Source organism: Manis javanica, chromosome 17 (genome assembly GCF_040802235.1).
Source record: "Manis javanica isolate MJ-LG chromosome 17, MJ_LKY, whole genome shotgun sequence".
Taxonomy (NCBI): Eukaryota; Metazoa; Chordata; class Mammalia; order Pholidota; family Manidae; genus Manis; species Manis javanica.
In genome coordinates this window covers 64,179,341-64,206,256 of record NC_133172.1, presented here as the reverse complement: position 1 = coordinate 64,206,256, position 26,916 = coordinate 64,179,341, and the positions used below count along the sequence as shown (strand labels likewise).

General features: G+C 53.7%; 1 protein-coding gene across 2 annotated transcripts; it reads right to left on the bottom strand.

Annotated features, from left to right (window-relative positions):
- Nucleotides 1-1,365: 1,365 nt before the first annotated feature.
- Nucleotides 1,366-26,916, bottom strand: SPG7 (SPG7 matrix AAA peptidase subunit, paraplegin). Of its 2 annotated transcripts, XM_017662218.3 has the most exons (17): nt 26,698-26,916; nt 25,055-25,157; nt 23,702-23,791; nt 23,092-23,333; nt 20,625-20,764; nt 19,653-19,755; nt 18,356-18,481; nt 17,909-18,071; nt 17,477-17,650; nt 10,376-10,500; nt 9,510-9,612; nt 8,748-8,858; nt 7,095-7,210; nt 5,437-5,593; nt 4,726-4,892; nt 4,051-4,128; nt 1,366-2,576 (listed from the first exon to the last, which is right to left on the bottom strand). In XM_017662218.3, exons 1-17 carry the CDS (start codon nt 26,905-26,907, stop codon nt 2,409-2,411), a joined length of 2,376 nt encoding a protein of 791 aa, XP_017517707.2. In that variant the 5' UTR covers nt 26,908-26,916; the 3' UTR covers nt 1,366-2,408. The 2 variants fall into 2 exon arrangements, with proteins under 2 accessions (XP_017517707.2, XP_036849792.2); XM_036993897.2 differs by lacking the exon at nt 4,726-4,892.

The window sequence follows — 26,916 nt, the reverse complement described above, 5'->3', positions numbered from 1 at the left end:
GGTTTTACAAATCTCTAGCTGTAGGGACAGTCCCCACCCCTTGGCACAGAGCTCCAGGCTTGGGCCCGCTAATGCCCCTGGAAGCAGCATTCAGCTGAGTGGGACGGGGACTCCTGGGAAATGCCCTGCAGGTTTGGGAGCATGTCCTGCCCTGCACGGCCTGCCAGTATTTCCTTCCAAGTCTGAGGCCATTACTCAAGTCAATGCCTGCTCATTCCATATCTAATCATGACTGGCCTTGAGGAAAGCCAACCCAAGATAGTCAACAATAGCCTCTGCTACCCTTTCAGAGACACAATTTTTAAATTAATACCCTTGCAGCACATGATTTTGTAGCGTTTTGGGGAAAAATGTCATGTTGCTATAGCACTTTGAAAACATTAGCATGCTCATGTCACATAGATGTGGCCTGACAGTTGAATTAGGAAACGCAGTAGCTATACTGCAAGGATAGGTCACACTGCTTCATCACAGAGCTCATGACAATCTGGCCTCTCAACTTTCCGAAATGGTGGCCTACACATAACTCGGATAGAGGCTAATCAGATTCCTGGAGTATGAGAAATAATGTCAGTGAAAGGCAGCTGGCAGTATGTTATAATCATGTTTTCTTTGAAAGGTGCTTAATTCTTAAAAGTTCTCAATCACAAGAAAATTCTATAACTGGTGACAGCTCCTACCTAGACTTATTGTGATCATTTCGCAATATGTAAGACTACGGAATTACACCTGAAACTGATACACTGTCAGTTATACAATAAAAACTTTTAAGCATAAAACCAATCATTAATGTTGACTTATGAGAATACATCAAAGTGGAATAAAGATGATCTAAGAACTAGGAGTTAATTTTCTTTCACTATTCTCTGTCTTCTGGGGCTCTGATTGTGTTAAATGTACATTTACCTAAAGAATGCATCTGTCACAAGACCTGACGTACCTAACACAAACAGATGCTCTGGTAGCTACACTCAGGCCATGCTGTGCCCAATCTGCCTGGCAGAGGGCTGAGGACGGAGGCCCAGCATGGAGCACACAGGGTGCCTGATGCAGCGCTGCTCCAGGGGACCACATGCTGCTGCTGAAGCCTCTCCACCCAAGAACCCCCACAAGAGGTGTGAGGAGCAATGTCAGTCCCCACAGGACACAGAGGAGGTGCAAGCTTCTGGTACCATGTGTCCGATGTCACCTATGACCAAGCAGCCAGCCAAAGTCCACAGACACATTGATTCTACAAATGTGAGGGCAGTGACTGTCCCTGGCCAGGCAGCCAAGGGCTGGGGGAGCAAGTGGCCCCTCTTCCTGCCATGTGCACCCTATTCCTGGCTAAGCATCCTGGCACTCTGCAAACAGAATTCCACAGGACAGAGAGCTGGCATTTTAATGGGTACAGTACAAAGGGGTGTCTATCCACCATCAGGTGTTACAGCAATTGTGGCCCCTGTGCAGACACCCAGATACCAGCTGGAACCTTCCTCACTCTGGGCCCACCTCTGGAAATGGATTGAGAACCGGGACAAAGGTAGTCTTCTCACAAACCCAGCACCAGCAGAGCTGCCTGCCCTCAGGGCATGGAGTGGGAGGGAAATGATGACAGGGCCACCCATTCTGCAGGAGGTCCCATAACCCCTGGCCCCATGCAACCAGGCAGCAGGAACACCTGAGTGCATGCTACACCCCCCTGGGATTAGGGGAGCCCAGTGCATGCAGCCTGAATTGCAGAGATGGGGTATCCTAGCTGTGTCCCCCAGTCCCACAAAGGGACTCTTCACTTGGTCATGGCATGGTTGACACTATGAACTGCAAACCCAATGGGTCATCTGGGCTAGAGCTGGCCCCATGGTGCAGAGATGGGACTCTCCACCCACAGAACTTACTAGAAGGTTCCACACTTCCCCCACACAGCATGATGAGAGTAGCAAGAAGTCTTCTCATGAACCCGCCCACAGGCAGCAGGTAGAGGTGTTGGAATCCTCAAGCCCAGTGAGCACCCCCAACTGTAACCCATTAATGAGCTTGAGGCCAGCGCCCAGCACAAGACAAGTGAGACTGACTGAGGGGCCCGCTCATTGCTATCCCAGTGCATTCCAACCCATCACGAGTGCGGGGAAGAGCCTGCATACGCAGGCTCCGGGCGAGAATAGGTGCACAGACAGCTGCATTGCCCCTGGGCCCGACTGCAACTGAGGACGGTGGCCTGGGCCTGAGCTGAGAGCTGCCCTGTCACCAGGCACTGGATTCACCTCTGCCAAGACATTTAGTGATCACGGAGGGAAACAGGCATGGCAACCACAGCCCTCCAGCAGAAACTGGGCCAAGGGGAGATCAAAGTCTAGGCTGAAAGGAGCTTGTGGCACAGCCAGGCCCATCAAGGGGGTCCAGCTATTTGGGCCAGGGCACCTTGTCCCTCAGAGTGGGGTCTGCTGGGGCGCCTCCTCCACCGTGTCCTGCTCCGACTGGGCGCTGCTCCACCGTTGAGGCGCGATCATCTTCTTGGGCCCGTGAGGGGGCGGGCCAATGAGGGCCTCGATGTCCTCGTAGTTTATCACTTCCTTTTCCAGCAGGGCGTTTGCCAACTGGAAGAACAAGCAGGCACTGTGAGCCCCGGACGAAGACACAGGCCAGCCTTTGAGCACAGAGTGCCCAGAAGGGGGGGTGTCTGTGAGCAGGGTTTCCTACACAGGCAGGTGGCTTCAGAGAATCCCTCCTGTCTCAACCCGGGAGCTGATTCCACCTGCCAGCCTCATTCATTTCTCCACTTCCCTCACGAATCTCCGCTTACTTTGGGCATCTTCACCTTCCTTTACCAAAGTGTGTGTGTCTGAGTGTGAGGACTGGAAGACTGAGATGTGGACCCCCGCCCTGATGGCCCTGGGAGGGAGGGCTGGGGGTGAGTGGGACCGGGACCTTGCAAACAGGAAGGCAGCCTCTGTGTCCCATTGCGGCCTTGGGAAACATGCCCGCTCGAGCCTGTGAGCGCCCTCGCCAGCAGCCCGTCTCTGCTGGCTCAGACCTGCCCACAAGAAGCTTCCTTCACTCGCTGCTCTGACAGCCCTACACTCCGCGGCCACTGGCTGTGAGCACATTGTGCAGACCAGAGGTAAGTCATCCTCGGCCACCACAGGAGCTCACGTCTGGCTGTGCAGTGGAGACAGAGATGCTGCTAACAGCAGGTCTTGGTTCGTCCGGTCTGGGCAGGCCTGAGGTTCTCACTGAGCACAGCTCCTGGTGAGGCTGTGCTGGCCTGGGGCACCAACGCCCATGAAGCCTGGCCTGGAGGAGCCGCTGCCTCACTTTCAGGAAACAAAGTGGGGACAATGGCCCGTCCACAGAGAGCTGCCCACCTCTGCTAGGAACACAGCCAACTCCACTTCGACAGTCACCTTCCCCATACCAACAGCCCAGGCTCACTGTGAGAACACCAGCCAGACCCCAACAGGGAGACGTTCTACACACCAGCCCAGACTCCCCAAATGGCCACAGCTGTCAGCCGAAGGAGCAGCAGCCCCACCCAGATGAGGGGATGTGAGCCTACATGTGTGTGGGACCCTGGGTAGAAAGGGGACAAGAGGTGGCGCCGAGGAAGCCAAGAGCCAACCGTTAGTACAAACACACCAACACTGGCTTGGTGCACTGTGAGCATGCCACTGATGGAGGGTGTTAACCCTGTACTGTACTGCAGCTCTTCTATAATCAACATGTCTAGACCATGCTAAACTTCATAATTGCTTAAATTCCAGGAAAAGTTTAAGAGGTGGGCAAAGATTAAACAAAACAGTAACACTGGCAAACGCAAGGCCGGGTAGTGGGCACAGGAAGGCTTACTACACGCCTGTCTGCTCTGGAGGAATAGGCTTGATGCAGTCATAATAAAAAGCTTAAAAAGTGTGGACAACGGTAAGATTTCAGTGGAGTTGGGGAAACACTTTGGTTATGTTGTTCTGTGTAGTTCTATGTGCATTTGGAATTCTCCACGAGGGTGCAACAGGCTGTGTCAACACAGCGCAGTGAGGGGATAGCGGACCTGGAGGTCAGGAAGGGGGCTCTCACCGCCTGCAGCTTGTCCAGGTTGGCCTGCAGCACCTGCTCGGTGTGCCTGTAGGCCTTTGCCACCAGCAGCTTCGCCTCCTGTGAGTGAAAGAGCAGCTCAGTAATGAGCAAGGCCCGCTGGCCTGTATGCACAGCATCAGCTATGCCTGGTCCTGGCCCCAGAAAGAGAACCACAGTGCCAGGAACGCAGTCCGTGGGGCTCAGAGTCAGCACAGTTCCCTGGGCATCTGTGGGGACACCCCAGTTCAAGATACCAGCCACCACCTACTCACACTGATCCCTGCCAGCTGCTGGGGGCCAGGGACCCTGCGATGCCTCACTCACTAACCAGACCCAAACCAGGGCTGCCTCAAAACAGGCCAAGTCTCATGTGGACGGTACAGTGCATCCCTGGGTGCTGGTTCTACCAGGCACTGAGTTTATCCTGGTCACAGCTGGGCCTTCCCCAGTTTCTTCAGGAGCACACGGGTCCTCATCCAGGGACCAACACTCAGCAGGTCAGAGCGGCAGCAGACGCCAGGAGGAACAGCCCGACTCGGGGGCCACACCACTGAGCTCTCGGCTCAGCGCAGTGGCTGGTCCTCTCCGATAGAGCTGTGGCACAGGGCACAGCGCCAGCATGTGGGACCTGTCTCCTAATACCACTGTAGCACAGGATGGGCAGGGCAGACTCACGTGATCCATCATCTGCTGGAGGCCCTGGCTGAAGGGGCGCCGTCCGAAGCCTGTGAGGCCCTCCTGTGCCTCGGGAAAGGAGATGGGCCCGATGCGCGGCGCCATCCCAAACTGCCTCACCATGGAGTAGGCAATGCGTGTGACCTTCTTCAGGTCATCCTGCGCCCCTGCAGTGTGGGGTCAAGAAAAGAGGCTTCTGTCCTGGCAGTGCGGGTCAGGGCACCCTACTGATGCCGCGGCACAGCCCGGGGCCTACAGCAGATGCAGAGCACCCAGGGGACAGCTGGGGCCTCACGCTGCTCCTTAAGAGAGCCTCAAAACTCTTGAACATGCTCTTGTTTAAAAATGACTTGGGACGTGTATCTGGGACCCCTCACCAGCATGGGGCACGCCTATCAACATGTCTAGTGTCACTGGGCACAAGCAGGGACACTCTGCTCCTTCTCTGGACACCCCGGGAAACAGAAGCTTGAGAACTGAGATTGCTGGAAATGTAGTCGGTTTCCTGTAGTGGTTCCCAAAAATTAACCAGGTACACGCATTCACACTGTGTGACTGAGTTCCCTATCTCCCTAATGATTCACGTGATGAATGCAACCGTATGTTCACATTCCACCCTACAGTTCAGATTCCACCGCCGACCAGCTGCAGGAGGGGCTGTGGCTGTCAGAGTACTGGGGTGACTCCAGGCCCCACATGGCCGCTCCTCACCAGAGGTGACTCTGTTGAAGGAGATGCTCTCAGACGCACGGCCGCCCAGGGCCATGCACATGCGCTCGAACAGCTGCTCCCTGGTGAAGAGGTGTTGGTCTCGTGGCAGCATCTGAGCGAAGCCCAGCGCGGCGTTTGTCCGTGGCGTGATGGAGACCTGAGGAATTCGGTGGGCAGGAGTTAACAGGCTGGCTGGGGCTTCGAAGGTGAAGTAGGCAGCATTTAATTGCAGGGTTTTCAAGCAGTTAATCCACTTTCACAACAAAGGAGACCCTATCATTAAAGGACAATGGCTCCCACGCTGCTGAGTGTCCCCCCTGCACAACTATGTACATATGAAGTACAGGACAACACAGGGCCTTGTGAGAGAAGCCAGCCACGAGGCCAAGGATCAGCTCTGCCAGGGCGTGGCACTTGCCTTTACCCGACAGCAGGCATATGCAGCGGCTCCGCCTGCACAGAACAGGACCTGCCCTGCGAGCCACGAGAGACTCAGGGTGGCAGTGCTGTGCCCGCGGGTCACGGCAGCTGGGTGGCCCCGGACGGCACCCAAGCATCTGAAGAGCCGACATCTAACACTGAAGTATTACACTCTAAAGGCCGAATTCGTGCTGGAGCCTTTCGCCTTCCCCTTGGAGCGCCCAGCCTTGGAAGGGGCGGGGTTCTCACTATGACTAATTTACCTTTTAGCCATCAAATGCAGTGAAAACTTTCAGAAAAGGAAATTTTAAATGACGATTCTACTTCGTCATGGATTTTTCTAAATTTTCTTTTTGAGATGTTACACTAAAATAATACATATTGATAACTAAATTTTTCAGTGTTCTGTAACTGTCACACCCACAGTGACTATCTGCCAGACTTGCAGGGGGCGGCCTGGACCCCCTCACCGGCCACGGCATCTGCCGTCTGTCCCAGACTAGACTCCCACCTCGAGCCACACACGGAAGCTGCCTTGTCAGCAGACATCAAGCGTGACTGGACCACCAGTCTGCTTTGCTACCGCTAACACCTCCCTATCAGGCAGGCGACTGCAATCGGTCCATTTTTCGAACTGCAGTGTGTCTCCTTCCCAGTGTGGTGAGTCTATCTTGGGGTGGGGTAGTGGGGTAGCAGAATTAAATCCACACCCTCAACTTTACAGGCTGGACACCCACATCCCACATTTTACATTTACCCTAAATGATCACTCGAGGATCTCCTGATCACAAATCCACACATTTTGGGGGAGTGTTTGATCTTACTATTTGACACTAACAAATTTTCATCAAGTTCACGTCTACAAAGTAACGTCTTTAAAAGTGTGTACTCAATTTACTTCTTTTTAAGCTTAGGAGCCACTGAATTAACACATTTAAACACTGACGATAAATCTGGCAATTCTTGATCTCAAGACTGAGTGTGTGGATAGGGCAGTGAGTCCCCAAGTCATCACATGGCTTTCCGTTGGTCATGCCCATAAATGGAGCCCACTGGTTGAGATGAAAGACCCCCCACCCCGCCAACTGTGCCCAGAACAAGGGAACCTCCCACCTGCTCCCAGGGCCCCAGGCTGCACCCTGTCCTCACTGAGCTTCCTCAGTCGGGCTTGCACAGGGACCACTGGCTCACGCCTGCCAAGACCCCAGGCCCCCCCGGCTCGCGCCGCCAGCACACACCTTCATCACAGCCTCCGTGTGCTCTAGCAGCCAGCCGACCAAAGCATGGCCTGACTCGTGAAATGCCACCACCTTCTGCTCTTCCCTCGAGAGGACCCTGCTCTTCCTGGCAGCCCCTGAAAGAACGCCCAGAACCTGAGTCCAGGCACAGATGCCCTTGGCCTTGTGTGGCTTTGCCTCAGCCTGTGTCATCAAAGCAAGGTTGTCACCGGACGTTTGCCTCCCACAGCCGCCCAGAACTCCTCCTTCCTATGTTCCTCCATTTGAAGGGAAGCTCATTAGGCCAGAGAGAAGTTGGTGGGGCCATCTGTTTCTTCTACAAATGCTGGTGTAACCCAACAGCTTGCAAAGGCTTTAGGAGCACGGCAGCCCCTCCAGTGTGCCCTCCAGGGCTGCGGGTGTTGCCTCAGACAAGTAGGGGTGGCTGCAGCTCCGAGCACCCCACGGTTCTCTCCCATCTCTGAGCAGGCGGCTCTGCCACCCAACTGGCTCTGCATTACACACCCTGCTCAAACTGCTGCTGAGGTTTCATTCCCCACCCCGGATTTTCCATTTCTAAGTTTCCACTTTGTAGAATAAGCTCAGGCTCAAGGGCGTTCAGTAGAGCATGCTGCCAGGATCCCCCCCACTTAGTGTAAGGCTACCAAGGTGCACTGGCTGTGGCCAATGAACCATTTCAACCAGAGCCAATCTGGGAGCATCCGAACACGAGAGGGCAGGACAGGCTTTGCTGGACCCAGATGTGCTCTAGTCGGGAGGCACAATGGAGTAGGGCCTGGAGAACGTGTCTGGCTTCTGCCAGCACTGTCTTCTACCTTCCCTGCTTTGACAGTTAGTATAAGCTTACCAACTTCCCTGTAGAAATAAATGGCTTATCAAAATTCGAATTTGCAGCAAGGAACAGCAACTTTAGTCCCTTGCGCACCAACTCCACTGTGTTCCCAAGCTGCAGCCTGGTGGCAGCCTCTGTCCTGGATTTAACTCAAACTGAGGTGCCAGGAACACGCATCCTGCCAGGGCTACTCACAGCAGAGCGTCCGCCTCTAGACATCTCAGTATCTCTGGGAAATCTTCAATGTCATGGACTGATACTTCGGCCTGAACTCTGTTCAAGGATGAGACTCACAGGTGATGTTTCGATGTTGCCACTGGAAGCTTCTAGATGCTTCCAGTTTCAGTCCTGCTCTCCTCACAGAAGCCACGAACCCCACCTTGAGCAGCGATGGTCAAGCCACTCACTTCAGAGGGCCTCTCCTGTGCCCATTCCAAGCAGAAGCATGCTGAGCCAGTGGAGCGCAGGTCAGGGCAGTCACCCCTGCTGGCCCCCCAATAGAGATGGTGCCCAGCATGACCTGCAGCACAGGATGGCTGACGAGCCAAACACCACTCATTGTGGGGTCTGTAAGCCTTTTATATTTCTAGCTGTTCAGAGTGCCTTAGGCAAGTTTACAGTATTTTAAAGTCACGGAAAGTCACACTGTAAAGATCTGACTTAAAAACATAGAAATACTTTGCGAATTTCCCCTCCTGTCCAAGAACGGCTTGCTAATCACCTCCACCAGGCAGCATCTAGACCTGACCTGGCTCCCAACATCCCACCTTCTGTCAAGGTGGTTATGGGGACCCAGCCCTGCCAAGAACACCCCCTCCTACCGGCAATGACACGCTCCACGGCGTACTCGAAGTCAAACGTGTGGACGGACGAGTGCCCTTCCCGGGCGGCGTGCAGCGCAGCCTCGTTACAGATGTTGGCAATGTCGGCCCCTGTGAGCACACGGCAGGAGATTCTGCTCCCTCAGGGACTCCCCAGGGACAGGAAGGCGGGTGCTCAGGCACAGGGATCCTTAGCGGGGAGCAGTACTCTGGACGGGGGCCACTTCCTGCCACTGACAGACACCAAGACCCACCTGCTCCCGCCCTCCCTGATGCCCGCCTGCCTCCCCGCTGAGCTTTAGAACTCATCAGCAATCTGCTAGCTCCCAGTTTATTTCACTCAACAGCTCATGTACACAATGATGGGAAGGAATTCCAGGCACCCAATATCCCTGAATTCATTCAGGATGTTAAAGAGTCCAAGGGAAGAAATTTTATCATAATAAAAGGGATTTTGCTGACACTAAATGAGAGCCATGCAGAAAACTATTTTGGTATGTAACCTGGCTCTACTGAATGAATTAAAACTAGCCAGAGGGGGTGGTGGGTCATGCAGTGGCAGGGCTGCAAAGCAGCGTGGGATGCAGCATGGCTGCCTGCACATAGCCCATGGGGTGCCCCCTTCACAGAGGACCAGCAGTGCTGTGGGGTCCTCTCCTCCTGCGCGGCCCACCTCTCCCACCCAAGCATGCTGACTGCCACACACACTCGCAGGAAGGCCAGCTGCCCTCCACCTCCGGGACCCTTGGGCAGCCTGCATACCACTGAAGCCCGGGGTCAGCTCCGCCAGGCGCTGGGAGTAAAAGCTGCTGGCCTGAGTCAGCTTCAGGCTCTTCAGGTGCTGCTCGAAAATCTCCCGCCTCTCCTGCCAGACAGGAGGAAGAGCAAGTGTGGGCCAGGGACCGGGTGGTCCCATCAGTCCCTCCTTCAGCATGACCCATGGCTTGTGAAACCAGGCCAGAGGTGCAAGCGGCAGTTCAAAAAGGAAGGGAAGAAGGGGACAGAATTGTCAACACAGTGCAGCTCACACATGCAGCACACCTTGTAGAGCTCGACAGTGTGTGCCCTGCACGCTCTGACCCCGAGGGGGCTCAGTGCCTCTGAGAACACTGACCACAGAGCCTAACCCACAACTACCCCGTGCCCCTGCACCGGTGCCTATGGGACTGTTAGCCAGCTAGGCAGCTTTCCCTTCCCTTCACTCTCTCAGCCCTTTCCCCTATCACGCTGGGGCCGCACCACACACAATCCTCATCACGGCATGCAGGGGCCACTGTGAAGGCCTGACTGCCAGGAGGTAGCATCCATCCGGAGGCCTGAGACAAGGAGGCTGGCAGGGCCAAGAGGTCACCAGGGCTCCCACCCTCTTCCACCCACTTTCAGGGCAGCCACATGGCACAGTTCTGACACCATGTGGCACCTGAGGGCTTGCGGGGTCAGGGTGAAAATCCTGAGACTCTTAATGGGCTTGCTACAGAGCTTGACCTAGTCGGGTCCGCTCAACCCAGAGCTCAAGGGTAAAGAGAGGACAGTGCAGATCACAAAGACGATCCCTGCGAAGAGCGGCAAGTCCAGAGGAGCACACGGCCGCCTCTGGGTCCCAGAGGGCTGCCCCAGGCCACACTGACCTGTAGCGTGGGCAGGTCAATGAAGACGTGTCGGTCCAGCCGGCCTGGCCTCAGCAGAGCGCCGTCCAAAATGTCAGCCCGGTTGGTGGACGCCAGGACAATGACATGGTCGGTAGTGCCCATTCCTGGAGGGACAGATGTCGGCCGTGAGGGTTGGGGTCCCCATCACGAAGGCCTTCCCTTTCCAGTACAAGATGGGCGAGATTCCTGTTGGGGTCCCTGGGAAGGAAAGCTGACCCAACACCTTAACTGCCCTGAGCATTTTCCACCCAAATATTGACAGGACAGCAAGAATTCACCCATTTTATCTCCCCAGGCCTCCAGAGGCCGAACCGCTGACAAAGCTGCGCCCTGCGGCCCCCCTGAGTCCAGGCAGCATCCAGAGGGAACCGTGTTTCTCCAAAACGAGACTGACAGCAGGAGCTGGGGAGCTGGGAGGGCGATTCACGCCTTCACGGAACTTCCTTAGGCCACAGAGACCTCTGGGGGCTCAGGGGACATGATGTCTCTAACGCTTGGCCTGAAGGCCTGCCTAGGTTCTAGGCCCCAGGTTTCTCACACACAGTTTAAAGGCAAGTCCAAAAACCGTCAGGATTGCCCAGATCTGTGTGTGGGCGTTGTCTGGATGCTAATTTGAATAAAGAGCTGCAGAAGACTGCGTATTAGGTAGTACAAAGAGTTTATTTTTAATCAGTGTTTTAAAGTGCTTAAGTATTTTCTGAAGGTAAAGAAATACTTTCAGAGGGTGTAGCATTCAGAGAATGTGGGATTCAGAGCTTTGGGTTTGCTTTAAAATAACCCACTGGGTGGACTGGAGAAGGTGTGGACGGCTGGGACCCAAGGTAGCCTGGGACACAGGCTAACGCATGTCTCTCTCTGCCTTTGTGGACATTGGAAAGTTCTATTACACAGTTCAAAAATAAAGATGCCATGATCTATCTTTAGCTAACTTTTAAAAAGTCCCTAATAAATTCACAAATAAAATTTTAAACCACCTACAAAATCTTTTTAACAGTGAAAATTTTTTTAAAAAGTGAGATTTAGAAGAAATATTACAGAATTAAGCCCTGACAACTGTCAGCAGGATGTCATCACTCCACCCCAGGTCCTGTGATGGCAGCCAGGAGCTGGGGAGAGCACACCAGGCCAGATCCCATTACGGAGCAGCAGCTAGCAGGACGGCACAGCCCGCTCCCAGGCCTGAGGAAATCACCGTGGAACGTCAAAGATCAGCTCTCACAGCTGAGACATCACTGGCTGGGGTTCTGCACCCTGGGATGTGACTGTCAGAACTCCACGAGGAGTCAGTCTCACTTGTGTCAAGACGGGGTACAGCAGGACATCCCCTCTAGTGACACAGAGGTGAAGTCTTAGGACAACCCTGACTTTTAAGAGAAACTCAGGCACCCAGCAGGTATGTCAGTTTTAGGAAGGTGAAGCTCTGCCATGAGAACAAGGGGCTGGCTGGAGGCAGAGGCCCTGGACAGACATAGCTTTACTCCCAGGTCCCCTGGGACAAAAGGGGCCGAGAACCAGTGGTAGCACTTCCAGGGCACATGGCAGATTTCTGAGAGGCTTTCTTTCCTTCTACAGCCGAGGCTGTGAATACCGAATTCTGAAGTTACATAAACAGTGAAAAAATGCTGAAAACAGTGGGAACAATGGGTGAAGAAAACCGCAGCAAGACCAGGGTGAACGCAGTGTGAGCGAGGTCCACCCTCACGGCCAACCTCTGCCGCCCAGGGGCTGCCCCTCGCTCCATGCCTGTGAGGGTCACAGGACTACAGGACACAGGCCTTCTGGGGCTGGGTCATTACATTTTAGAGACTTTGTATTTTGACAGTTACAGATAGGCAGCAGGCTGCAGAGGCAGGACAGAGAGGTCCTCTTGGCTGGCTTGCATCACAAGGAGTCCAAGGCCAGACAGCCACATGCCCTACGGATGCCCCAATCTCAAATGGACTCATTTCTCTGTAATTTTATCATATGCAGATTCGGTAACCTCCCCCTCACTCGAGACAGACTCCCCACCAACAACATCCCTCAAGCACTCCCCATCCCCACCTTTCTAACTGCAGTCAAACACTCACCTGTCCTCCAACCTCACGTAAACTCAATCATACTTGAGGCCTGTTGAGCTTGGCTCTGTCCGCACGATTCCCCTGTGTGGCGCTGAGCACGACAGGGGCCCCCACAACAGGGAACTCCCCACGACAGCACATGGAGCTCCACTGAAGGACAGCTGGGCTGTTCCCGGCGTTCAGCCATTACAGACACACGGGCACTGGTGCACAGGGCCGAGTGCCCCTGCTCTGGGATGAGCACCCGACGGTGGTACCTGCTGCTCGTACGTTTAGCCCGTCAGAAGCTAACGGCTGTTCCTGGGGCAGCTGCACTGTTCACACCCCACCAGCGCTGCATCAGCTCCCATCTCCCTGAGCTGTGCTGTTGCGGCTACTTGCACTCAATCTGTGCCCAGCCCAGGCTCGCAAGATGGGAATCCAGGCTCACGTCCTCACCAGCATGAGGTACTGCCACGATTCTGGATCCCCTAGCCTACCGGGTGTGCGCCTCCCGGTATCACAGCAAGGCTTTTTGGCAGGTGTTGCTAAAATTAGTAGAGGGAAGTCTCCTCAAAATGGAGTGGGAGGCCAGAAGGGGGGCCGCCCCCCTCCACCTGGATGACTGGGGCAGGGGAACAGCAACCCGCTGAGGGGGAAAGGTCCGCATGGCACCCCTGTGGTCGTCCCTAGACCCCGGCTTTCCTCCAACAGGCTTCCCGCAAGCAGCCCCTCTGATCCTCCTCCTCCACAAAGGCAGGTTCCTTTCCTTTGTGGAACTGGCCTATGTCCCCAGTGGCAATTCTCTGCTGTCTGCTAAACCCATTTATGCTGATAAAATAACTTCCATTTTTAAGGTTGATGTTACGGACAAGCTTATCCTAAAAATTATGTGGGGGCAAAGAACAGCCTCAGCAATGCTGGGCAGGAAGAGCTAAGCGGGGGGGGGCACTTGACCCTCCTTTCAGGCCCAATGTGTAGCTTGGGGACAAGGCTGTAATGTGGTGGAGGGACAGACTCATAGACCAACACCTTGAGAGCCAGAAACAGACTCAAACACACCCAGCTAAGCTCTGACAAAACACCAAAGCAGTTCAGTGGAGAAAGGACAGTGTTTTCAACAGATGGTACTAAGGCCATTGGCCAACCATCTGCAGGCAAAAATGAACCCCAACCACAGCCTTACAGCTTATAGTGGGGCACAGGTCAACAGGAAAAAGTTCCCATGAATGGCAGCAGGTCCTAAAGACTGTGCAGAACCAAGAGTCCACAGCCCTCATACTCCCGGTGCAGCTGAGACACAACACCCGCTGCGCAGCACACGGTGCAAAGCCTTTCTGCAGAGCAACTGTCAAGTGGCGACTGTCCACAGACGACTCAGCCAGGTGGGGCCCACACCCTGGGGCGCAGGGACAGTCCCATGTTTGGCCACCTCTGCCTGACCCAAGAACCAGGATTCCTCTTCCCTGGTGCGCTTTTCCCACGACCAGCACGGCATCTGCTCCGTGCTCTGCACGTCAATGAGCAGACTGCGCCCCCAAGAAAACAGAGGCTCCCAGACATACCGAGGGGCTGAGAATGCTCGGCTGTGTCTGCTACAAAAGGGCTCATTAGCTGCTGGCCTTGCATGTCAGGGGTTCCCAGGCACGATCAAGTCCTGGGGCGGAAGCAGCTCTCTCACACCAGCAGAGGGGTTTGGCTCAGAGCAAGCTGCCATCTGGCCAACGCTTCCTGATGGGCGAGATGCCCAAACAGGTCGTGTCTGTCCTCCAGTGCAAGAAGCCACATATGCAGGCAGTGCCGAGGGCTCCGTGAGAGCCGCGTGGAGCCTTACCTGGGAATCCCCCACCGCCTGGAATGGCACTCTACCACACACCAATCTCAAAATCAGAGGCCAGACCATGCACTTTGCCACTATTTTACACACCATAAAACAGGGCTCAGGGACAAGGGGACTGGCATGCACCCCACAACGTCCCTCCACAGCCCACGAGCGGAGGCCCAACAAGTAGATGGGCACCTACAGGAGCTGAAGGCCAAGTGTGAACGTTACTCCACCTGCCAGACATTGGGACTTGAGGACACATCAAGTCTGCTCAGCCCACTAGTCATCTGACAACCTTCAAAAAGTCCTCCCTTGTCCTCGTATGTAGGCAAACTCCCTTTCACTGCACTTCGCAGGCACTGCAGTTCTACAAATGGAAGGTTGGCAGCAACCCTGCATCTGGCATGTCTACTGGCGGCAGGTTTGAGAGGACTGACCTCAATGCTGGAAGTCCTGCTGTGGGCAAAATGCTACCAAACAGCATCGCAGGCTAGAAAAGTTGTTCATTACAGGAAGAAGGCATCGATGTGGCAAACTTCACTGTCCTATTTTAGGAAAAGGCCACGGCCACCCCAGCCTTCAGCAACCACCCCCCGATCAGCCGCCATTCATAGCAGGACAAGACCCCCCCAGTGAAAAGAGCACGACTCGCTGAAGGCCCAGAGGCATTTGTAGCAAAGTGTTTCTAACTGAGGCGGGCACACAGCGCATTCAGGCACGAGGCTACCACGCACTCAACAGACAACAGACTGTGTTCTGGCTGCCAAAGTGCCCATCCGACCCGCTCTGTAAGACCTCCAAGGCCTGCCTGTACCACAAATATTATTCATTCTTTTAAGAAGTCAACCAGAAGTTATCATTAAAACCTGGCACTTTGGAGAGCAGAGACTCGACTGCTGGGTGCTGGCCCCTGTGTGCTCTGTCACAGCTGAAGGATTGACCTCTCCAGGCCCAGCCCATGGCAGCTGCCACCCGCTTGACCCTCAAGGGTCACGAGACCCTGTGGCCAGAACCCTGGAGGGCTTCTGTACTTCTCCCGGACTCTAAAACCACCCACAGAAGCAATCACAAAGCCACATGCAGGAGAAACACCACGTAAAGTCATTCAAAAGAGATACAATGTGATATGACTTCTTAGAAGCTCAGGACCCCAGAGGATAACATCTCAAACTACAAAACAGCAGGTCTAGCTGATCACAACTGGGGCATGCGACAGGGGGAGCAGTCAGAGCCGGGTCTAGCACACATGCCCCCAGAAAAGCGGTGTGGGACAAGGGCTCCCTGGGAAGGTGCTCTTGAAGGGCCCTGTCTGAGGGTGTCTTTCTCAACAGCTACCTTCAGAGTCTGAGCCCAACTCAGTTTACACATCCAAGGACCCTGAGCTCTCTGGAAACATCCTTCCCGGAAAGATTTGCTCTTCAAGGGATGGAGACTCTTCAGCCCTTGCCACTTATGCCATAAACAGTCCCTGTGCAGACAATGCTAAACGGCAGAGGGAGAGGGTGGTGGGGCAGCTCTGGGTGCAACTGCCTTTCTAGTGGCCCGCTGGCAGCACCCTCCTCAGCTGTCAGAAGGCCTCTTTCATCTTAAACCCCAAGGGCTTTCAGAACTTACAACATGCTCCCACACACATCAGTCCATCTGGCCTGCACAACAGGGCACAAGAAAAGGCCTCACCACGCCATGTGGCGACCTCAGTCCAGATGCCGGCACCAGGGCCAGGTGCTACAATACTGCACGCAGCGGCATTCCCACCACGAGCACAAGAGCGGCCCAACCGTGCAGACATGGCATGGCCTCAATGTGGAGATCCCATTAAACAGGGACGGCCTGTGAAGGTGTCTCATCACAGAGACCCAAAAACAGGCACAGCTGGAGGAGACGCAGTAGTGGGATGAGGAAATGGGACATGTGAGGCCACACTCACCCTGCAGCCAAAGAGGCACAGGCAAGGGGCAAGAGGCCACCCTTGGGGACAACCCATGTCATCATGTCTGTGCCAGCCTGCGGCAAGCTTGGGGGAGTCAGAGGGCACTCTCTTGACTGCTTATGTGAGTCTGAAATTATTTCAAAATGAGAGGCTACACATGGTTTTGGCCTTGGTCACAGTCCAAGCCTGCCGTCCACATGCTGGCAACAGACACTCCATCCCAAACAGTGAGGACACTTTACAGGGAAAACAGTACACGATTCAATGGCTCTCTTAGAACTAAAGGCTCGGTGAGAAATGTGTCTCCCTCATGGGCGACACGAGAAGATCTAGGAACCATATCAGAATTAAAACTGGACCCCACACAGCTGGAATCAAAAGCTATCTGCATGCCCACGTTCCAGCAGCACGATTCACGACAGCCGCCCGTGCCCGTGGCAGGTGGAAGACACACAGGGCAGGGTCCATCCACACCACAGACCAGCACTTGGCCTTGAGGAGGGTGGTTATCCTGACACACTGCAGCTCGGGTGGACCCGGAGGGCATGATGCCGAGTGAGGTGAGCCGTCACCTCTAGGTGACTGTCTATCTGGGACGACAGTAAAGGTGTGTGGATACTGCACAGCAATGGAATGTACTTCACACCACTGAACTGCACACTTAAAAACAGCTACAATGGTAAACTTTACGTTGTGTGTTTTACCACAGTAAGAACACACAAAAGCTACATCAAAAGAGGGGGGGCTTACAAAAGTAGCCAGAAGGAAAAATAGTTTGACGCCACCTTTGTGGATCATGTCCATTAATGAGAAGAAACAGTGTGGAAGCAGGTCTGGAGGTCATTTCAAGAGCAGCTGATAGCGCCTCCCTCACGTAGCCACTCCAGGCTCTGCCCCACCTGCCAGTGGCAGCAGATGTCACACATGACCAGCTGGGCACGGCCCAGACCCGACACCACTGGTAACCCAACCTGCCACTCATATTCCTAGTTCTCCCTCTTCGTTTACCATTCCTCAGCTTTAAAATGAAAAGCTGTGTTTCCTAAGTGCAGAGAGAGGACAGGTGGTACCTCTTGAGCAGGCCTTGTTTCTAGCTGGGACCTGCTAGGACAGCTCTCTGATGACCGCATCCTCACCTGTGGCAGGTGCTGTGCTGGAGAAACAGCAGACCAGCGACATGAGAAAAGACACCTGTGTGTGCCACACACAATCTGCAACCGTAAACATGAGCAGCACGGTCCACCTAGAACTTCCCACCCCAGTGGACACTGGCAGTGGGCACTCACCATCCATCTCCACCAGAAGCTGGTTGAGAGTCTGCTCCTCCTCCGTGTTGGAGAAGCCGGACACGCTGGCAGAGCGCTTCTTGCCCACAGCGTCAATCTCATCAATGTACACAATGCAGGGGGCCCGGGCCCGGGCTTCCTTGAAAAGGCTCCGCACGCGGGCTGCGCCGAGGCCTGAAGGAAACAGGGGACCAGGAGGCAGACAGGTGGCGGAAGAAGAGCCCTAGCTGCCCACTGAGGCGGGAGCCAGGGTGGCCACCCTGGCAGTCTCATCCTCCTGAACCCCCCAGGCCACCAAGTGGAAGTGGCTTCAAAGACTGTCACCCAACCCTGCCTGAACATTGCTACCTGTAACGTTCTATCCCCCCTCCTCACCAGCTCGGCTGCCCGCACAGAAGCTGGTGGCCCAACCCCAGCCCCAGCAATGCCTACCTCCGATGACCTCCACAAACTCCGGGCCAGCCATCGCCAGGAAGGGCACCTGAGCCTCAGTCGCCACAGCCTTGGCGAGCAGCGTCTTCCCACAGCCAGGGGGGCCAAGCAACAGCGCACCCTTCGGAACTTTGGCACCCAGCTGAAGGAAGCGCTCTGGGCTCTAGAAAAGCAGATGTGTGACCCTATCACAGGTGCTTCAGAGATAAATTTCAAGGACTGGCAAGAAGCTCGGCTCATGTACCATCACCAAGGGGCTGCAGTCCGTGAGGTTCTGGGAAGAGCAGAGAGCACTGGGAGCCTTGGTGCCCCCAACAGCTCCCATGCACCAGTGAGGGGTGTGGGCCTCCTGGCAACGCCTATGCATGCCCTCTACACATGGCCGAGCAGTGCAACCCTCCCTGGGACAGTGTCCGCAGCAGCCTCCTGCTCAGCAGGTGCACACACCTTCAGGTAATCCACGAACTCCACCACTTCCAGTTTGGCTTCATGCATTCCTGCTACATCTTTGAAGCTGACTCCTTTCCCCATCTTGCCATCCACAATCGTGAAACGAGCCATTTTGAGCTGATTCTGGGCAGAAGGACAAAGGGCACCTAGCAGGGAGGGAAGACGAGCTCCTCCGTGCTAGCTGTGTGTGCACCTCGGAGCTGCAACAGCTGTGTCCCCCCAGCCCTTCGCGGCCCTCCTCCCACAGCCAGAAGTGCCAGCCCACACCTGAACGGAATGGTGTCCATTCAGACAGATTCAGTCAAGCTTACCTTCCAGACATGCATGGAGAAATGTTTATTGTACCTTATTTACAGTAAGCTGTCTAGCGTCTAGCAATTTGCCTTAAAACACAAACCTATACAAAGCAGGCAAGTTAACAGTATCTTCTGCTCAGACTATCTTATTTGCCCATGTGATTTTTCACATTACTATGTAATTTCCTTTACTGATCATAAAAGTGATGTAAAACACTCAATTCTCTGAGTCTTGGTAGAAATGTTAACTGGTAAACTTTTGGACATCAAGCAAGACAGACAACGCTTTTAGTGAGGGGAGTAAACTTGAGCTATAGATGCTCGGAAGATGCATGTGCATGGAATTCATCACTACTTACACACAACAACAATAAAAATGAACTGAAGGTAGGCAAGAATTAGCAGACCAGGTGCATGTGATTCAGGACAACCCCCAAGGAGACGACATACTGCCACCGAATGAGACTGTGAGCCTTTAGCTGCAGACACTCATCCCTGATTGTCACAGCTCCCAGGAGGGACCAGGAGCTGCCCTCTGCGGCTATTGCTTCTATTGGGCTCTGGCCCTCTGCGGACAAAGGACTCTGCCACTGAGTCCCGGGGGGGAGAGAGTGTGAACACTCTAGCAAATGCCACAGCAGGAGAGTATTTCCAGACTGTGTTTAGGTTGTTCTTGTAAAGACAACTTTTAAAAATTTCTCAGTGTTAGCTAGTAGGGGAAACCAAACAAAGTCATGCCCAGCAGGTGTTAAAAACCTCAGAGCAAAGTGCCCTAAAACTCCCTGAGTGCAGCACCAGTTGGAGGGAGAGGCCTCAGTCATAGGCTCCCGTCAGCCATGGAAAGACCAGCTGCTAAGTTATGGCTCTGGGATGGCCACTGCAAGGTTCAGTCTCAGGGCACACTCGTGCATGGGGGATGGGGAGAGCACCCGGCCAGCCAGGGCAGGCAGGCCACTCCACGATCACAAGTTCAGCAGGATGTAATGTGTGTGACTTACGAAAGCACTGAATCCGCCTTCCCGTCCTGTCATTCCAGCCAGACGGAAGACATACCACAGGATGGCCAGGCCCACTGCAGTCATCCCCAAGGCATAGAGCGCACTGGCGTGAGAGACACAGGCGGTTACAGGCCTGGCTGCACTGCGGCAACCAACAGACAGGCCTCAAAGTCAGGGCACGGGCAATCCTGCAAATGGGTTTCCTTGTCTAGCCCTCACCTACCACCCTCTTCATTGAGTTCTCCCAAACTGTCAGAAGGTACAGAGCACTGGAGACAGAGCACCTGGCCATGGCGGACGCCAGAACAGCTGACACCACACACAGGCCTGGCCACCCAGAGCCTCCCGGTAATTAATACCCAACGGGAGCGAGTCTCAAGTTTCATACGCTCTGCTTCCAATTTTGGTCAGTGAGGCAAAAGTCTCAGGACAGGAAGCGCAGCGGCAGCAGCCCTGCACCTGGGGGACGTCACCCCCAGCCTGAGCCCCAAGCACCCAGAGTCCAGAGGGCTGCAGACTTAGAGACCCCTCGCTTCCTGGGGTTGGGGGCGAAGGCATTAGCGGAACCTGGGCATGTCAGCGAGCCAATGGCACACCTCTGCACACGGGCTGCAGCCACGGTGGGTCCCGTGCGCAGCTCAGCGAGCCACAGCAGTGATGCTGGACTCCCACTAAGGAGCCCACAGGTCCCGTGGCCTACGTGTCTCCACTTTTCTCGGCTACATGGAACCACAGTCTCTACTGGACATTCCTGCCTGTTTCTGTTCTGCATTCCTCTTTGCAGAAGACAGCAACTCCACCATGAGCTGAGTGAAGAAATGCCAGAGGCGGCCAGGGAGAGTGACGACCCCCGACAGGCTCAGACCTCCAGACTCCCCAGGCACCTCACACCCCCACATAAGGGTATTCAGGTAACTGCGGCTTGCTTCCCACACTACAAAGCAGTTCAGGCGCCAGCCCAAACCAACATACTTTCCAAAGAACCCTGTACGCTTATAGGAAACCGGGATCCTGTCCTTGCTTTCAATGTTCAGCTCATCTTCAGCCGCTCGAAGCTTCTCTTCGAACTTATCGATGTTGGCCACCTGCATCCGGTACATCAAGGCCAGCCTCTGAAAGCAGAGGGGCAGTGAGAGTGACAGACAGGACAGGCCACCGACCCAGACCCCAGAACCATCCTCAAGCACACTGCACACACAGCTTCAGGGTCCTGGAGGCAGGGGCTCTCACCTGCCATTCAGAAACCACTTCACATCTAAAAAGTTTCGGTTTTCTCAAACACAATTACTCCAAAACGTCAATGCCTTGTCTGTTTCCACTAACAGGAATGCTTTGAGGAAACGGAGGGTGGCATCTGCATTTAAGTCCTGACTCAGACTCTGGCCACGGGTGCGTAACAGGGACGCGATGACGGGCCACAGGACTGGACTGGGACCATAGGGGGTGCTGAGGCAACGAACCCAGTGCTGTGTTTAGCCGGTGGCCAGATCCAAGCTCAACCAAGGTTGGTTTGTTTGTGTTCTCTCAGTAAACCTTCCTGGATAGAGAGGAGACCAAGGGAGCAGGCAGCTTCCTGGAGCAATACCTCCCCAGGCACGCAGGCTTCAGCAGCAGACCAAGACTCATGCCAGGTCCCCAAATCACTTCTCAGTGAGCTGACCTGGTCGTAAGATTCGTCATGGCTGGTCTGAAATCACTTGAGAGCAAACATCTGAGTGGCCCACAAGGGCAGGAGCACCAGTGGGACTGTTCTAAACCCACTCTCGGAATCTAGATTGAACAATGCCCTGGCTCTTAGGAGTCCCAAAACATTCCTTGGGGAATGAGAAGCCAGCCAGGCTCCACGCTGTGGGATAACAAGGCCAGATGAGGGGCAGCACAAGGGGACCCACCAGGCACCTCATACTGGCCATGATGTGCACTGAATGCCAACACCCAGGGGCCTCGGTTTCTGGATTAACCCACCAGAGCCCAAAAGTTTGCTGTGGACTTCATCACAGGCCTCCATCACTCAGACGCCTGGCCGTGTAAATAGGGTCACCAATTGGCAAAAAAGGGCAAAACACAGAAATGGCTCTTTCGGCATCAAGACCGAAGAGCAAAAAGGGTGATTCTGGGAGCCAATTCAACTCCCACATGTCCTTGACCACCTGCATGAACACCATCGCTGCTTCTGCAACGAGGACCAGGTCACTCATCCCAGAACCATGTGGCGCCTGTCACCTCCCCTCACCTCTGCTGTGTGCTGAGATTTAAATTTAACTTTTGCTGTCTGTCTAACAGACTGTGTTGATCCTGTCACTCCAGCTACTGACACCCAGCTGTCAACACTATGCATGACATCGGGTCTGAAAGGGAAACCTGGGCGGGTTGTGCCCACAGTTAAAGCAGGATGAGCACTCCGCTAAACACACGGTCCATCCAGAAACCAGAACAGAGACAGGGTGTGCACAGGACGCACTCCAGCACCGAGTGGTGTGCTGCCAGGCAGGGAACACTCCACTCGGAGTGAACCTGCTTTCCAGGTGAGCAGACCCAATGGACAGCAGGAGGCCTGGGGCCTCTCAGTCTGAAGGAAGAGGCATGATTCCACCCATCTAGTTTTCCCATTGTCCAAACTTTTAACAAAAAATGGAAAGGAGGCTACAGACACACAACAACTAAATGTGACTCATAAGCCCAGACAGGGCCCTGGCCTGAAACATGACCAAAGCAGCCAGCATAGAAGCAACAGGAAGACCCTAGTGGAGGAAGTGCTTAGAAATGTCCTCAAGACAACCTGACCCTTCTTTGGGGGACGAAGAGGTGATCTGGGAGACAGGGAGGACCACAGAGGGTGAGTGAGTCCTGCCCACGAGGTTCTGTAGCCTATGCACAGCCTCCAGACACCCACCTCCTAGGGCCGATGTGCCTGAGGGCCTGCCTCCGACGCCCAACCCCTGCCCCACGCAGTCCCACCCCCTCAGCCCTCAGCAGAGCCCTCTCTGTCAACTGCAAGCCTTGCTCTCCAGCTCTGCCCATGCTGGCTCTCTGCTGGGCGTGCCTGAGGTGGTGAGGTGAGCAGGGTCCCTCTGGTACCTCCTCTCAGGGGCCAGTCTGCGCCGGACTCCTATCTCCTAGCCACCAGAGGGCTGTCAGGTCCTGCCGCGGGACATCCCTGGTCACCTCAACTCACCTGCATCTGCCCAAGTGGCCCTGCTGCTGCCCCCAGCCCACTCCAGCCACATACATGCCCAGACCCACCGAGCGAGACCACCCTGGCCTCAGGCCCAGTGCCAGGGAGCCACAGCCGAGGCCCTGCCCAATCCACAGCCCCTTTCTGTACGTGGGCCTGTATACAAGCCTGCCTCCCTGGGAGTTCCTCCTCCCAGGCCACCCCCGGCGGCTTCCGGGGACCCCTTTAAGTAAGACATGTGCGGGGCCAGCCACACTCACTCACAGGCCGCCCGAACACCACGGCGCCAGGGTGCAGGTAGACCTCCACCACATCACTCTCAGGCACCACCTGGACCCGCTGCACCTCGCCCTTGGCCAGCATCTCGTTGACGAAGTCAGTCCAGGAAATGCTGCCCCCGCCGGTGCTGAGCGCGTTGAGCAGGCTCATGACCACAGCGATGACAAACAGGGTGCGCAGCCGCTCACGGTACATCTGGTCCTCCCGTTCCCTACGCCTCCTCTCCTCTGAGAGCAGGGCAAGCAGAGGTGTCAGGGATGCCAGGCCCCGCAGCCTCAACACTCAAGAGCGTCTGCAATGGGGCAACTGCTCAGCAACATGTTTCAAGACAGATACCATCACAAGCTGTCTGAGGCCACCTACAACCCACTCACTAAGGTCCTACCTGCTAGCTTACACAAAACAATTTCAAAGTATAAAAGCTTCTAGGACCAACCTACATCCAGCTCCACATTAGAGACTGCAAACAGGTGTGCAAAGGGCAAGGGACACACCCCTCCCTGGCTCACCCTACATTTAAGACAGGCTTCCTGTTGCTTAGATGGGAGCATCCGTACCAAGGCTGCCAGTACTTAGGAACATCAGAGACATGTACCTTCATCATCTTCAGTGGTCCTCCCCTTGGGTTTATCACTGCCCTTAGTCTTCTGCTTCATCCTTGAAGTGTTAAAGTAGTAAGTCCCACCTATAAGGAAGAGGTAAGGTGTTTAACCATCAGAATCTGCCCGCAGGACCCACTCTGGAGAGAGCACATCCAGTCACCCAACCAGCAGGACCCACTCTGGAGAGAGCACGTCCAGTCACCCAACCACAACACAGACCATCTGACACCTACGTGAGTGAGAGTTAGAAGCTTGAGATAACTGCTCTTCATATAGTATCTGCTAATTACAGAATAATAAACTACTTCAACTTACTAAGTATTTTTCCAATTTAAACTAGCCAATGCGAGGAAATAATTAGTTAGGAATGTAAATCTGAGAAAGTATCACGAATCTGCTGGAGAGCAATCCCTTCAGCATCCAGCCCCTTAAATGAATGTGAAAAAAGGCACAAAAGGAACCCAGAGCCCGCCCTACACAGAAGGCTCTATCCTGTCCAAGGGCCGCACACATTCAGTGTTTAAAATGGGGGACAGCCTCACAATCACATGACCAAGCCTGTACCTTTCTTCACAGATGTTAACAGAATCACAAATGAAAGTAGCTTGACGGCCACAGGACAGGCTGTTTGGAGGGTAAAGTGTGGGCCCAGATGATAAGTAGATTCAAGTAAGAAAACCTCAGATGGCAGCCGTGCAAGCTGCCACAAAGTCAACTCTCTGTGAGCACATAAACAGGCTGGTTAATGTACATTAGGAGCTAGAGGACTTTACCTTTTCTCTGTTCTAACAGAAAAAAAAGGGGGAGTAAATTACATGTTTCAATCCTTAAAGTCCTCTGATCTAAGATCAAGAGACAGCAAAATGTGTCTCATGAAACGGTGCAGCTCTATCTTAAAAAAAACATGATTAGTAGGCTGCTTCTAGTTCCCTTCTGGAAGTAAAACAAACAGAGGCACTTTGTAGATCCTTTCTAAACATTCTTGGACTGGCTAGAGAACATGAAAAGCCTTTGCAAGCAACCCTTAAAAGCCCTTATTGCTGAGGGAGCCTAGTAAACATAATGTTCTTCATGTAATTGTAGATTAATGATAACAACAAAAAAAGCCCTTATTGCTATGTACCAGCATTAAAAAAGACAACATAAAATAAGCAAAAAGGAGCCTGCTCACACCTTACACCACCTCCCTCTTTGTAAAACTCCATTTCAGAGCATTTAAGGGCTTACAATAAATATAAGCCAAAGATTCTCTCAGCGATTCCTTTTCTGGCAATGTCAAACCACAGCATTATTCTGATTAATCCACAAACGCCACAGGGCTCTGTTACTTGTCAACAGATACACACCTAGAAGTTTCCAGAGTCTGACTGGACTCCGAGCAAGATGCTGTTTCAACAATAATCCAGTGATCCCTTCCAAGGTAGGGCTTAACAGTCGCAATTGCAAACTCTGAAAAACAAAATGATACGGAGGTGCAACCACACGGAACCACAGCGATGTGCACTGTTTTCCTGCTGCAGTATCTTCCCTAAAAGCCCGAATGGACGGATACGTGTAATGCTTACATTGCCCTGAAACATAAAAGAACAGCCTGAACATTATTTCAAAGTTTTAACATGACATCAAAAGGAAAAAAAAAAGATAACATTAAAACATCAAAAGTGATACAAGTGAGCAAGTCAAAGAAATGCTGAAATAAAGGCAAGAGGTACTGGCTGCCATTCTGTGCCTGCAGGCCCACAATTGTCCTGGAGGGATACAAGGACCAGACAGCCTCCCAAAGGCCACAGCGACTGCCCAGACCCTGTGCTCCTGACATCTCCAGACAACTCCTCCTAGAACATTTCCAGGCAACCATAGCAAGCTACCGGTCTGTATTCCCAATGTTCACTTTCCCACTTGAATGTTTCACGTTCTTAAGGCCAATGGTTCAATTTAATTTTTTCTATCTCTGTCAATTTCTTCATGTCTGCTTTATTTATGCTTTATTTTTATTTTTTTTTCATAGCCCCATCCCCGCTCTGCTGCTGCTATGGAAAAAAGTTTACACCGTGCTCAGTACTTCTTGGTGTGGGCAAAATTGCAGTATTTCCAGAATCTCTCGACTGCCTTTAGTGCATCTCCATATCAACAGGCATTTCCAAGGGGTGGAAAGTAGTCTATCTCCGTATCAATGGGTAACTACCTGGGTGACCAAGGGCTTATCTGAAACTGAGAGGTTGGGGGGAGGAGGATTTGGTCGCTGCTGCTACCACAGCAGGAGAGAGGGACAGAGACAGGGAGAGACACATGCCGGACGGCTCTTTGTAAGCAATAAGCAAGTTTTCAGCTTTATTTCTCCCTTTGACTGATTTCGGTTTCAGCTAGGTATTTTGCCCCGGGATTTCTTCTCCCCAGATTTACAGTTGGTAAGGAGTACATTATGTGTAATTTTCCATTAGCAACAGAATGATAATTCTTAATCTATACAATTAATGTCCCATTTAGCTACTACTACTACTCTGGCTCAGCTATGACCAGAAGTCATATCAGGGAGGACAGAGTATGGACTGGGCCCAGCAAACGGGGAACATCGCCATGTTAGATACAGCACACGTAAAAAACTGTTATTCTTCAAAGTCAGCCCCATTGTTTGTTTAAATCTGTTTATTACTATTAGAGCCATTGGTGAAATACTCTGCTTAGATTTTAAAAGTATTTGTGAACTAACTACTTCAGCTCTTATTTTCATAGAATAAGCATAGGACCAGGTTAACGATAGTAAATTAAGATTTTCCTTCTTACTAAAGAACTAAAAAAAACAAAAGCGTAACACATCTTTAGTGGCCCTCAGGTTTGGGAAGGACGCTGGGGAACCCTCGCTGGGTGCAAGAAAGACGGACGGACAGAAAACGCCACTACGCGAAACAAGGGCCGGAAAAGCCAGGTGAGGCCTGGGCGGGAGGGCGCGGCTCCCGCACCCCGCTGGCCGGCCGGGGTCGGGGCTTACCTGCAGGGCTTGGCCGCCAGCCCCGGCGAGTCCCGTCGGAGGCCTGTGGGCGAAGTACGGCCTCCTCCTCTCGGCCCCGGCGTAGAGGCCTGGGCTCCAGCCCGAACAGGGACCCCACAGCCGCCCGGGACCCGTACCCGGGCCCGGACCCTGGCGGAGGGCGCGCAGCAGGAGCAGGACGGCCGCCATGTTTGCCGGAGAGGAGTACATGCGCGGTAA

Excerpts from the sequence above, each read along its gene's own strand:
- SPG7 (XM_017662218.3), bottom strand. The coding sequence starts at position 26,907 with ATGTACTCCTCTCCGGCAAACATGGCGGCCGTCCTGCTCCTGCTGCGC. Across the intron at positions 18,072-18,355 it reads AGTTCGTGGATTACCTGAAG|AGCCCAGAGCGCTTCCTTCA; the intron begins GTGTGTGCACCT and ends CTGCTTTTCTAG. Across the intron at positions 9,613-10,375 it reads TTGACCTGCCCACGCTACAG|GAGAGGCGGGAGATTTTCGA; the intron begins GTCAGTGTGGCC and ends CCTGTCTGGCAG.